We start from the raw sequence: 14,304 nt of genomic DNA on the forward strand, positions 1-14,304 counted from the left end.
TCAGTCCCCTTAAAAAGGCGACTACAGATGTGTATTTTGCAGCCAACGATCGCGTTGTACAACCCGCTCGCCTGCACCCAAACACCGTTTTTAGAATAGGGTCTGGCTGCAGACTTACGGGGCGAGTGGAGCTCCACTCAATAGCGGAAATACGTCACCTCCACTGCGCCGGAGCACATATATACGTCACCTCCACTGCGCCCAAGAGGATATATAAATGATAACGATTATTATAAATGTATAAATGACCTAATCTTCACGCAAAATATCGAAGCGGTATACTAAGCTTTTACGTTTTATGTCTTTTTAAAATGTAATATTATATATTTAATATTATTTAATAATATTATAGTAAAAATAATTTCAGAATTTTCTATTTAAAGCAAAATAACATGTACAAATCAACCAATGTAAAATAATGAAGAATAATTTCCACAAATTAAGTTTTAATTGTTTTTATGTAAAAAAAACCCCCAAAAATCTTAAATTATTTTGACAACACACAATAACTGCAAGGGACCATACTGTACATTTTTTGTTTATATTAAAATTTAGAAATATGAAATAATAATTAATCTGAATTTTGTATTTACAGCAAAATAACATACAGATCAACCACAGTAAAATAATGAAGAATAATTTCCAGTTAATTTAATTGTTTTTTTAAAGAAAAGGTAAAAAATATATATATTGACAACACACTTGACCTACAAAAAAGTGACAAATTGTTACATCAGACACATTGCGCGCGCACACACACACACACACACACACACACACACACTTCACTCTTCAAGACCTCCATCGTCCAAAAAACAATCCCAGCTACAGTAGCCAGGTTTGTCATCTGAGGAGTAAAACCCCACAAGCACTCCCCGTTGTCCATTTCCCTGGTAGCCAGACCCACAGTCTTTGTAAAGCTGGCTGCATTGTAGACGGCTGCATCTAGAGATGGTGTATGGCTTTCTGTAGCTTTGACTATCAACCTTATACAATGTTCTTGTGCATTTTCATTGCAAATGATTATTACCTCAACATCCAGGCCTGACTGTTCTTCCCATGGCCCGGGCATGAGCTTTTGTGCAACAGCCCTGATAAAAATCAAGACAGTGTTACGAAGAATACTTACAATTTAAATACACACAGTACAATTCAGCTGGGGAACACAAACCGTTTCAGAAATGCAGAATAAAATTAAGAAATTGGTCGAACATGAAATGCCAACAATGCTTACATCCTCTGAACGTGAGGTACTATAACTATGAAGTTTGTGCAAGCAGCCTTGACAAGTCAAAGGAACGCGACTGCCGAGAGTACATGTATATAAACGTGGGCAAGTCAGAAGAACACAACTGCCAAAATTGTAGTTGCATTAATGTGGGCAAGTCAGGGGAACGTGACTGCCGAAATATATCATCGTGTTGTAACCTCAATATGTCTCGGTAGGGCTTGTAGCCAAAGCCTTGTTCCCACTGTGCAAACAGCGAATCGAGGAACAGTATTCCTCTTTTGAGTGGCATCATCACCTATGAGAATTGTCTTGGCAATGAGTAAACCTTTCATGTGTAATATTCCAATAAGCGTTGTAAAAAGAAATCTTCATATGCTTCTTTCATATTCAAACTTTCTTTGAAAGCATGCATTACTTACACATAGCAAAAAATGGCCTTGTGTCCACAGCGGGAATATAAGTGCATCTTTCTCGGTGGAGTCGACCTTAAAAGAAAGCAAGTTATGCTGTTAATTCAAATCAGTTTAATTATTGCTGTTAACCCTCTACAATGCGAGCAAATCACTCGCATATGCAAGTAAATTTCACTCTGGGCGACTATTAGAAAATAGAAAATAGAAAATTTAAATTACTAGCCAATGACGATTCTATTGCCAAGGTGTGCGTAGAGGGTTGACTGTACAAATGGGTAGGTACTTAGAGGAAGACTGCCTAGAGGGTCACAACTCAAGGGTGGGAGCCATGTTGGGGGGATGTGGAAGTCCATAATAAAGACATTTTTCCCCTACAGAAAGACAACTGACTTTGTTGTACTGCACAGAGCTCACATAGGTCCCTCTAAAATATACGTTTATACATGTGTATACGTACCTGTAACTCGACTATTTCCTTAACAAGCCTCAGACAAGCATTTCCCACCTGTTCATATGATTTAATGTTTTTTACTGTATTTACAATACAATAATTAAAACATATCGAGTACTTTACCATTCCAACAAAGTCTTTCACTCACCACCGAGTCCATTTCCCTGTTAAGACCTAAAGATAACAGGTTCTCCCTGGTCAAACATGTAGGGCCATCCTTAACCAGAATTTCATTGGCAGGCCTACCCTCATCCAGAACATAGCTGACCTACAAGCAAGACAAATTAAAAGTAGCATTACATAATAATAATAATAATACAATCAACAACATCAACAAAATCCTTTAATTACTTCAATGGAAGAAGAAGAAATTAAATTCTGTCAAATAAGCTATGCATTTATGTACCAGCACACCACAGTTGTGCTTCGTCGTTTTGATGCATCACCTATGACAGCTTGTCCCAAAGTAGACAAGGTGACGGTGTTTAGAAGTTCAAGCCGACATCCAGAATTTAACTGCCTCTCCAGAAGTGCTCTATTTGTGGAGGTGTTATGACGATGGATAACACTTCTCATAAGAAATGCATGCGTTGATGGAGTCATGTTATTGAAGAAGTAGTTGCTTTTACGCATTTTGGCAAAGAACTGCTCAGCAACTTGGCTATTCAACCACCCTTTCAGCTCAGGGACAAGTTGGATCCTGCGTAGTATGTCCTTTGGATCTGTGGCATTCTGCTCATGGAAGCGGTCATATAAGGCATAGTGCTCAGATGATCCAGTGACCGGATGAGCATTATCCTCCCCACAGTGCACACTTTCATTTAGCCATGGCAGTGATACCAGCAATTTTCCATCCCTGGCAGCCTTCACATTCTCTTCTGTGGGCTCAGACAGTCTGCCCTCAAAAGGCTGGAAAGGCAGTGAATGAGGAACCCGTAAATTGGAGTGTGTCGCCAAACCTCTTGCGAAATCATAAACACAGACATTTGGAAAGTGCTTCCAGGAGAGTAACAGGGCTGCAAAGTCCCTGGGACTTTCAGCGCGTAGATTAAATTTGATGCTGTATACAATGCCATGTGGGCAAAGTATTACAGACCATCCACCTAAAATTAAAGATTCAAAAGATTGTAAAGTGTGTAACTTACAACAACTTAATACCATAGTTTACAGAGCGACACAAACTTACCAGATGCACCCCATATGCTTTGGAAGACCTTGTCATATGTTTGTCTGCTCTTCATGTTCTCCTTCAGTCTTGTTATGAGATCAAGGCGGGAGCCCTTGGTGTCGATGTTGCAGGCTTTGCACAATTTTCTCACAACTCCAACCTGATAATATTTATGACAAACTGTAAACAGAACATTTACTGGACACTTTCTTACCCTTCAAACCCAGTGAGCTTCATCACATGGCAACATCACCTTTTGTTTTGCCAACTCATCAATCAGAGGGTCCTCAGTAACACTGCTCAGCTGTGCTTCAGTTGAAGAGGGGCATGTTCTCACTTTTTTGAACTCTGTGTTAAGAACAGTGCCACATCGACGTGTTTCACTCCTAATCCAGGGTGCCCAGTGTTCGTAGCTTGGACTGACAGTGAAAGGGTTGTTTGCACTGCCTACAAAATGTGATGCATTATTTTTAATCCACATTGTGTTTACAATGTAGAATCTGATGAAATTTAGTAATCACCATAACTCACTTTGGAAAAAAACACGACTTATCGTCACAAGATTAACAGAATTCCAAAAACTCTCAATGTCATGTTCACCGTTGAAGTCATCAGGGGGTGCTTTGAGGTCACTGACTGTAATGAATCACACCATTAGGCAAAAGCAACACTTATGCACTGTAAACACACAAAATAATCACAATATCACTTACCTGCCAGCTTGAAAACCCCTTTCCTGTGTAAATCCATGACTACCACAGGTGGGTAAAATCCACAGTTGATACAGGAGTAAGTGTAGTCTGTGTCACACAAAGCCTCAAAGTGGCAATAGGCGTGAAATATGACAGTCCTGGGTGGAAACTTCTCTCCTCTTAACCCCTACAATGAATCCACAACTCTTGACACAGACACATGGTTCTAAAGTGTGGAGCAAACACAAATAAGTCTGAGATTAGAGAGAGACAAATATTCTTGTTACTTAAGGATAGAAACTTCAAAATAAAAATAAATAAAAATGATGTAATGTTCCATGTACATATAGCCCATAGTCAAGTAATCTTAAGGAGAAAAGATTAATACTCACAGTAACATTTTCTCTGAGAAACACACAAAGTTCAAGGGTGAGAAAAATAATGGTTATCAAAGTTGTGAAGACCATCTTTCCACTCCTGGTACCTATACACCATGTTGCACTGTGGACATATCCTATGGTATGTTGAAATGTCTGTGAAACACAAATCACATTGATGTCAACCCATCAAAATACTAGCCATCACTGATCACAATTGCTCTTTACATTAGTTATGCTTCTTTGACTTACTTTCTATCAAGCCCATCATGCTGACAATCCTAGCTTTTTTGGTAACGAGTACAGCCTCTGCAAGTGCAGGATGTCCAAGGCATAACTGGCACGCTGTCTCAAGAGGAAAGAACTGCTTTGGGTATTCAATCTTCATTATTGGTGTTGTAACTTCTTTTGGCAGTGTTTCTGGGAATTTTTTTCTTTGAAAATGTACTGCACACTTCTTTTGATACCAGTGTTGTCCAGGAGACTGCAACCCTCTGAGCTTGGTGTTGTGGGCACCTCTGACTTGAAGAGGTCTCTTTGGGTTTTAAAAGGATGCCACTTTGAGATGTTTATGTGTGGACAAGATGTCCGTGGCTTCGTGCAGGGACAATGCCAGGTGTTCCTTTGAGTGTTGTAGGTGACCATTATCCTCCCAAGTCGGCTAAAACTATGAATGTCTGGCTCATGGATCGACAGGCATATTTGTGATGGAGAACCACCAAAGTCCACAGGCACACAAAGAGGAACATGCGCTGCACAAGCAGCCTTTTGCCTTTTCACACATATAGCAGCTTTTGCCTCTCCCAAAATTTTTGCTGCAATCATATCCCTCAGGACGTCTTCTCCGAGAAATGTCTCTGCAGCGATCTCGCTACAGTAGTCTACAGAGCGAATGTGAGAGCACAAACTGTAGCTTAATCCACTCCGCTGAGCCAAAAAACTGATACTGCACACATTCCTCTAGCTCACATCTAACTTGATGTATTGTTCCCCATGTTTTTCTCTGGACATGGACTGGCACAGAAAACCCATGTCCAGTTTTTTGCACAGAAAATATGCCATTTGTCTCATCGACAGTAACACTCCGCAGATGACAGGCCTGAGTGATGTCGTGAGACAAATCAGCATGTCTCCTCAAGAGGTGTGTGTTATAATTCTTCTTGAGGAGACTAAGATTGCAATGAGGACACCTGACAGACTTCCCATAAACCTCTGCTGCACCCTGCACCGGTTGCCATGCATACAAGTGGTCTTGTGATGACCCAGGCTCGGCTGATGGAGTGGCACGATGCAGGTAAGGCTCGGCTGATGGAGTGGCACGATGCAGGTAAGGCTCGGCTGATGGAGTGGCACGAGGCAGGTCAGGCTCGGCTGATGGAGTGGCACGATGCAGGTAAGGCTCGGCTGATGGAGTGGCACGATGCAGGTAAGGCTCAGCTGATGGAGTGGCACGAGGCAGGTCAGGCTCGGCTGATGGAGTGGCACGATGCAGGTAAGGCTCGGCTGATGGAGTGGCACGATGCAGGTAAGGCTCGGCTGATGGAGTGGCACGATGCAGGTCAGGCTCGGCTGATGGAGTGGCACGATGCAGGTCAGGCTCGGCTGATGGAGTGGCACGAGGCAGGTCAGGCTCGGCTGATGGAGTGGCACGATGCAGGTCAGGCTCGGCTGATGGAGTGGCACGATGCAGGTCAGGCTCGGCTGATGGAGTGGGACGATGCAGGTCAGGCTCGGCTGATGGAGTGGCACGATGCAGGTCAGGCTCGGCTGATGGAGTGGCACGATGCAGGTAAGGCTCGGCTGATGGAGTGGCACGATGCAGGTCAGGCTCGGCTGATGGAGTGGCACGATGCAGGTCAGGCTCGGCTGATGGAGTGGCACGATGCAGGTAAGGCTCGGCTGATGGAGTGGCACGATGCAGGTAAGGCTCGGCTGATGGAGTGGCACGATGCAGGTCAGGCTCGGCTGATGGAGTGGCACGATGCAGGTAAGGCTCGGCTGATGGAGTGGCACGATGCAGGTCAGGCTCGGCTGATGGAGTGGCACGAGGCAGGTCAGGCTGCATAGACTGTGAGGTCAGCTGATTATAACATAAGACCAAATGCCTTTCCATGTCCACTCTTCGTATAACAGTCCGTGAACAGTGGTAATGCCCCACAGCACGGCATGGTAATCTACATCTGTTTGAAATTTGCCCTGAAACAAAAAAGTAAAACAACAGAATAATAGAACAAAAAATTAGGACAAAAAAATGTGTAAAAAGCCTTTGACTTTTAGGGTAGCAACATATCTCTAAAATGTAAAGATTGCTGCATCCTTCGTGCTAATCCTAGCTCTGAAAGTGAGTGAGAAAACGTGAATGAAAACAGTCAAAAAACAGAAAAAAAACTCAATCCGTCCCCTCAGTTTATAAACTGTAACTTACTCACAAATTCTTAAAACTGTTCCCTCAATTTAACAAATCGTGCCCACGGATTAATAAACTGTACCGTACCCACGAGTTCCTAATCCGCGCTCTCAGATTTGTAAACCGTGTAACGTTAGTAGCTACCGTACAAAGTTAGGTAATTGTTTTACTGAAAATGCATAACGTTAGATTCCTCAAATTCTCTTCACATTTACACTTCTCAATACCCGTGAATCAACAATCAGCACTAAATAAACAGAATTAAACAATAAATACAAACATACGTACAACACACCAACACTAAAATGTTATCTAACGTTATATGTGGTCTCGCGCCATTACTGCTCAAAATGGAGATTTGCGTTCGTGCATCTCTTAACTAAAGAACTTTAAAACATTTAAATTAACAAGCAATCGATATAATACTCACACTCTACAAACATTATACAACATTATATTTAAAAAAAACATTAGAATTAATACCTGAATATAGAAGGGGAGAAAATCGCTGATGTTTCCCCACAGCGAAGTAGGGATGGCTGACGCGAAACAGTCGTTCCGAAGCTTTGCGAGATCCCGAAGCGCAAATGTTTCGAAACACTGATCCGAAGCGTGATTCAAAACACCCATGTCACGTGACTTTGGCCAAACGAAGCCTCGAAGTGTTTCACGAAGTGTTTCATCAGGTGTGGTCCGGCGAATCAGCGTTTGATTGACACGGTCGAGAACAGACCACACAATAGCACATCTATAAAATTGAAATCAACGCATTGACCTCGTGGGTTTTTGTGAGAGGAGTTTGATTTTGAGATAGCGGATTTTTGATGATATAGTGACATAGTGCGATTTGATTTATAGCCTATTTAGGCTTAGGCTACATTTAAATTTACACAACACATTGACTGATAGGCTAGAGACAGACAGAGTATAGCCTACATATAGTGACACATTAATAGATACATAGAAACAGTGGCGGCTTGTCCATAGGGGGCGCTGGGGCGCCACCCCCATCAACATTTCAGAAATTAACATGTGTAAAAACATTATATTAAAATGAAATAAAAAAATAATAATAATAGTTTACTCATGTGCCGGCTGGTAGTAAGAGCCTCAGAATTGAATAAAAACTGTCTTTAATCGATTAACTATTTACTATGTTTTTCAATACGTTTCATGGGCGAGGGACGCCGGACACATGGGTGTTTATGTGAGTACACAAATTCTCGGGCAGCATGTGACCTGAAGCTGGTCTCTAATTGGTTTCTTAAAGATCCTCCTCGGGGCGCAAGTCGTTGCGTCCCTGGCCAATCATAATTGGATACATGTTATTTTATCCAATCTGATTGGTTCTCGTCACCTGTCATTCAACTGTACTACGCGGTGGGAAATAACCTTGCTTGCTACTAGGCTGATCACTTTTTATTACGCAATGGCAGCAGTTAATCGAAATTCTGTTATTTATTTACAAAAAAACCCTTTCTCAAGACTTTCGCTTGAAGAAAAAAAAGATTAAGGATCTCGGACCGGAACAACCAGATTTACACATCCAGCAGCAGGCAAGTGACAGAGGACGAAGCATGGTAAGTGTGTGCGCCATGGTGATGCAGGATTGACTGACAGCAGATGAACTCTGACACGGTGGGCATCGCAGTACAACAGCCACGTTACAACAAACACATGCTAACTTACGAGACGTTGAAGAGAGACAGGAATATGATGGCAGACATCGCAATGTTTCAATGTGCAGTTTATTTACATATAACGTTAGACGTCGTCTTTTTGTCTGGTACTAATAATCTTCACTAAGTTAGCTAAACACTAAGTTAGCATGAGTTTTATTTATTTAATATTTATTTGACAGGGACAAATAGAACATTGCTTTATAAAGAATACAAAGTAGATGCCATGCAATTCATAAAGCTTTTCTGCTGAAGGAAGCATGAAGTGCAGAATGTCCTGGAAGTCCAGAGTCAACGCAGCCGTCTACCAGGATATTTAGAGCACTTCATGCTTCCTTCAGCAGAAAAGCTTTATGAAGATGAAGATGATTTTCCAGCAGGATTTTCACCTGCCCACACTGCCAAAATAACCAAAACTTGGTTCAATGACCATGGGATTACTGTGTAACTACTGCAGTGTGATTTCATGTAATATTCTAATTTTCAAAAAAAAAATATTTCGTGGGTTCCATAAGCTGTAAGCCATAATCATCAAAATTATAACAAATCAAGGCTTAAAATATCTCACTTTGCAAGCAATCAGCCTTTTTTATAAAATTAGTTTCACATTTTAAGTTGAATTCCTAAAATAATTTAACTTTTCCATGATATTCTAATTTTTGGAAAGGGTCTGTATATAAAGGAGAGCAACATTATGTTCAAGTAGGAAACATGCTTTTTGTTACTACTTTGTTGGTCTGAAATGTAAATAAAAAGAGATCAAAATTGCTTTTTTGTTTCTGCTTTGTATTTTGACCAAATGCTTTGTATTTTGAACATATATATATATATGTTCCATATACAGCTCCTACTGCAACAATACATCATCCATGATGCGCCATTTGAGGAGCACTCATCCTGCCATTTTGCAGGGTGCAGAGGATGGCATTCCTCCTTGCTACTGACACTGCTGGGCCATCTAAGCAAGGTATGCATTGTTTGAAATATAATTATAATTGAAATATAATTACAAACTGTTGGGACACTTTTTAGAAAGTCCATAGGCCTGTGTCAACCCAAGCCCTACAACCTAACATCCCAATCTTAACTGCCAGTCATGTTAAAAACAGCTTCATTGTGAATATAATATAATATGATTCATGTAATTTACACTTCATATATGCAGTCAGTTTAGGATTTGTTACTAACTGCTGTTTTCATTTTCATTCTGAGCCACAAATATCAACATCAGGCCCATCATCATCAACATCAACACAGGACAGTTTATGGGAACTTTTTGATAATCGTATCCGTGAAACCCAGATGATACACAATGCTACAGCTGATGCCACAGTGGTAGTGAAAAAAATACCTCAACGATGCGTTTTTGCCCAGAACTCATGATCCCCTAACTTACTGGAAAGAGAGAGCAGTAATCTTTCCCTTATTTGTATGTCCTTGCTAAAAAATATCTTTGCATGCCAGCAACAAGTGTCCCTTGTGAGAGGATTTTTTCAAAGGCTGGAGAAATTATCTGTAAAAAAAAGTAGTAGGCTAAGTGCTTCCACAGCAGAGAAATTCATAGTTTTGAATAAAAATCTATAAAAAAAGTGAGACATTGTGGCTTGATTTCTTTTATTAATATTCATTTTTCATGACCAAAATAACATGCACAGTGAGGAGCCTACAGGTTACAAGCTTCACATATTAAAAAAATAAAATAATAAAAAAACAACACATTTTTAATGGCTTCGTTGTCAAGGTTGTTTCAGATCAACACCTGCAAGTGACCACTAGGTGTCACCGTTGAGACGGGTGTCAGATTGTTTCGAAGCCTCGACACAATATGGCACATTTCCTTCAACTGTTTCATTGTTTCAGGAAGCCTCGGTCTGCCCATCACTACAGCGAAGTATGTGGAATGTAAAAACCCCGCGAATTTTCCAAGTGGAGGTGACGTATTTCCTGTCTGAGAGTGGAGCTCCACTCGCCCACAGTCTGCAGCCAGACCCTTCTCCGTTTTTACGGCACCCCAGAGAAGTCTCATAAGAGTATAATGTCTGGTAATCACTGCATTGCTGATCATGGTTTTGAGTATCGATATATATATCGGTCCTTTCCAATGAACACAAGAACACATAGTAATCTCAGATAACTTAATCCAGATATTTTAATCAAATCCGCAAATTCGTTTGAAAAACCAAATTAGCCAGAGATCAGAAGTAAGCAGTAAGTCACAGAGATGAATCGACGAGTCACCATGGAAACGGACGCTAAGAAAAAGTGTGGGTAACACTTTATATTACGACCCGCAAACAACTGCGTAAGTAAACACGAAATTACGGTGTACGTTTCTGTAATTATAGTGTAGGTATAAGGGAACAATATGTTAAGTTTTGGGTAATAAAGTGGTAACAAGCAGATATACAACCTGCAAAGAACTTCGTAAGTAAACAGAAATTACGGTGTACGTTTCTGTAATTATAGTGTACCTCCGTGTAGGTATAAGGGAACAATATGTTAAGTTTTGGGTAATAAAGGGGTACAACCAGATATACAAGCAAATTATTTATAATGTAATTACTTTAAAACTACAGGTATCTACTGTATTCTGTTAATATATTCCAGGCAAAAATTGTACGTCTGTTGTATATAAAAGTTTTTATCACATTTCTGGCAAAATATGCTCTTGTGCAATGTAGTTACAGGGTAATTTTGACATCTGTGGGTTGTAAATTAAACTTAATAATATATATATGGCTGTATGTAAGCACAGTATGATAAAAATTGAATCTGAAACAATTTTATAAACAGCTGATTTCGAAAAACATTGGCAATGCTATTTATTGGCTTTTGTTACTAAACTACTTAACGTTAAGCCAAAAAAATTAGTTTCTGCTATGATTTTAATCTAGAACGTACCATGTAGTACTTAGTACTTACCTTATCACGTCGTATTGCAATGACACTTAAATGTCAGGGCAAATATACTGTGTAATTAAAAGTTTTTTTTTTTTTTTTTTTTTTTTAATAAGAGTACCTTTCTCTGTAATTACTGTGCAAATAGTGTTGTTTTGTATTGTTACATAGTAAGTAGATAAAAACTATATACAACAGACGTACAATTTTTGCCTGGAATATATTAACAGAAAAGGTACCCGTTAGTTTTAAAATAATTACATTATAAATAATTTGCTTGTATATCTAGTTGTACCCCTTTATTACCCAAAACTTAACATATTGTTCCCTTATACCTACATGGAGGTACACTATAATTACAGAAACGTACACCGTAATTTCGGTTTACTCACGAAGTTCTTTGCAGGTTATATCTGCTTGTTACCCCTTTATTACCCAAAACTTAACATATTGTTCCCTTATACCTACATGGAAGTACACTATAATTACAGAAACGTACACCGTAATTTCGCTTTACTTACGCAGTTGTTTGCGGGTCGTAATATAAAGTGTTACCAAAGTGTGCCATAATAATTATTTCTTCGTCTTTTGTTAAATGTTTATTTACACTATTACAATAGTGCATTTCACCACCTATTTGGTGATCGTTTTTCAATCTTTTCATTTAATAATCTTTAATGATTAAAGACAAACAAACAATACAGTTCTTATTCACAGTGATAAATAAGGGTATACGAACTATATTGTTTGTTTGTAAAAATAACATGGCTGTACTTTTTGTTTAGTCATTTTGCTTTCACATTACTTGAAAGGTAAGATGTATTATATATCATATCATATGTCTTTTATTATATAAATACATTAAAGCAGAGAAAATGTCCTGTTGCAAAAAAACAAAAACGTCTTATCAACGGAGATCAAAGATGTGTGAGAATAATATAGCTATATAAAACAAAAACGTCTTATCAACGGAGATCAAAGATGTGTGAGAATAATATAGCTATATATTAGAAAAAAATTAACATTACTTTGTTTTAATAGTGCTTTAAATATTGATATAACTATATATATGATATTGTGCGCAATCTGTCACGCCCACTGGAGCCTCATCAATAGAGCACGCCTGCGCTGAACACCTCTGAAGTAAACTAACCCTGGAACAGATTCTGCTCCGGAGCAGGTTATGTTCAGAGAGTAAGTTGCTATGGCTACTTACATACCCTGAAAGTTAACTCAGCTTTCGGAACCAGAAGTTGAGGTTATCTGCTTACTTACCCTTAAAGGCCCCCTGAAATCAAAATTTAAGTTTTTTAGCTCTTGGGATGGATATGTTAGCCTTAATGTTATGAATAAGCTGGTTTGTTCCAAAACAGTGACAAAATTCGCATTTAGAAGATATAAGCATTCAAAACTTACAGTCTCTCACTTCCACTAAAATGGATCACGTATTTTTTATGACGTCACCACGGACTTCAGCTGCTCATCATATCTTCTGTCCAATCAAATGCTCTCTAGAATCTGAAGCGTCCCGCCCCCTCTGCTATAAATACCATCTGGCTAAAACGACTGTGGCTGTACCTGACTGTACGTTGGGTAGTAAACGTGTCAGCTGCTCATGCTCATCAGTTCCATCAGTTAACTGTCAGAGTTACTGGAGTATATACTCTGGGATATTGTTTATTTCGAGTCGGAGTGACTGTCAGGCACGTCCGAAAGCGAGTAACTTTAGAAAACTGGATCAGCGCTGACTCTGTTTTGAATGATTCACTTTTATTTGGTGAACTGGTACGACTGGTTCACAAAAAAAGAACCAGTTCAAAAGAACAATTCGTCACGAACCGGACATCACTACCGTTGTCACGTCACTGAGCAATATGGGTTGGAGATGTGTGTTCGGTTGTTCAAACGCTCGAGTTTTATTCCATTTTCAGAATGAAATGGCTAGAATTTATACACACCTCTAACGTTACTATTGAATCCAACGTATCAGCGCTCGGATTCGTTTTCATGGTGCTGTCAAGTACGACTTGCTGTCTGTGATGTAAACTAAACGCTATTGACTATTTGAAATGGGGGAGAACCCTTTCAATATGTCCCACCTTCCTGTTTCAGTGGAAATTACGTCAACGCATCATACAAAGCTGAGAGTTTCAAGGCACTTTAGTGAGCCTTTAAACATACCCAGGCATGTCACATAACCTGCTTTCTGGAATGCCCCAGCACACAACATCTAACACAATATACACTATTATAATAACATACAAATAAATAAGCACGAAATACCTATATGGCCATTTACACACCCTGAAAGTTACCTCAGTTTTTGGAACCAAAGGTTGAGGTTAAAAATAAATAAATAATGAATTTAATTTAATTAATTTTGAGATTATACAGGTTTACAGTAAGCAAGTAGGTGCTAAGCTTGGTAAGTTTTAACAATATGTATACGGTACCAGAAGTTTCTTACAGATGCTAATTTTTGTACTGTAGGTACATACATTTCTTGGTATATTATAACAAAGTGAGGTAAATATTATTGTGTCAGGCAGGACAGATATATGAGAGCAACACGTCGACTTCATTAGCAATGATAACAGGACCTGGGTGAATATCTTCACGTAGATAGTGACAGGACGTCATCTGCCAGACATCGAAGTAGATTACTCCATCAATATCTCGGAACATCTCCTGCATCACTGTATTCAGCTGCATTGCATACCAATCACTCTGAAAAATATCCTGTAACAACACAGATAAGTAACAGACAGTACTATAAGCATTAATATTAACTTGGTTTAGACAAACTACATTGTTTGTATTTTCTACCAGAAACAGTGCTGAGTAGGTTACTTAAATATTTGTCTGTCACCTGTTATAACTGAGGCCCTGTCCCAAATGGCACTCTAAGCACTCGTGGTCTTCCTACGAGTCCGCACTTTCGTGACGTAATGCCGCATTTACTGTCGGGAAAAAGTCTGCTGCGGAGCG

General features: G+C 39.5%; 1 protein-coding gene and 2 long non-coding RNA genes across 5 annotated transcripts in view; all 3 read right to left on the reverse strand.

Moving 5' to 3' along the window:
* Positions 1-1,032: 1,032 nt before the first annotated feature.
* LOC307153848 lies at positions 1,033-1,716 on the reverse strand. Its single transcript, XR_013820217.1, has 3 exons — positions 1,651-1,716; positions 1,429-1,526; positions 1,033-1,091 (listed from the first exon to the last, which is right to left on the reverse strand). It is a non-coding gene; the product is annotated as an uncharacterized lncRNA (long non-coding RNA).
* A 2,095-nt stretch (positions 1,717-3,811) lies between these two features.
* On the reverse strand, positions 3,812-4,942 carry LOC307153858. Its single transcript, XR_013820219.1, has 4 exons — positions 4,585-4,942; positions 4,348-4,488; positions 3,977-4,181; positions 3,812-3,899 (listed from the first exon to the last, which is right to left on the reverse strand). It is a non-coding gene; the product is annotated as an uncharacterized lncRNA (long non-coding RNA).
* A 4,987-nt stretch (positions 4,943-9,929) lies between these two features.
* The window catches only part of LOC307153992 (NXPE family member 3-like), a 74,439-nt gene continuing 70,064 nt past the window's right edge, over positions 9,930-14,304 (reverse strand). For all 3 annotated transcript variants that reach the window (XM_079863859.1, XM_079863860.1, XM_079863861.1), the window contains exon 9: positions 9,930-14,055. In XM_079863859.1, the coding sequence (XP_079719985.1) occupies positions 13,858-14,055 (198 nt within the window). In that variant the 3' untranslated portion in view covers positions 9,930-13,857. The remainder of the gene's footprint in view (positions 14,056-14,304) is intronic.

The sequence above is a fragment of the Squalius cephalus genome, assembly GCF_949319135.1.
Source record: "Squalius cephalus genome assembly, chromosome: 25".
NCBI classification, from domain to species: Eukaryota; Metazoa; Chordata; class Actinopteri; order Cypriniformes; family Leuciscidae; genus Squalius; species Squalius cephalus.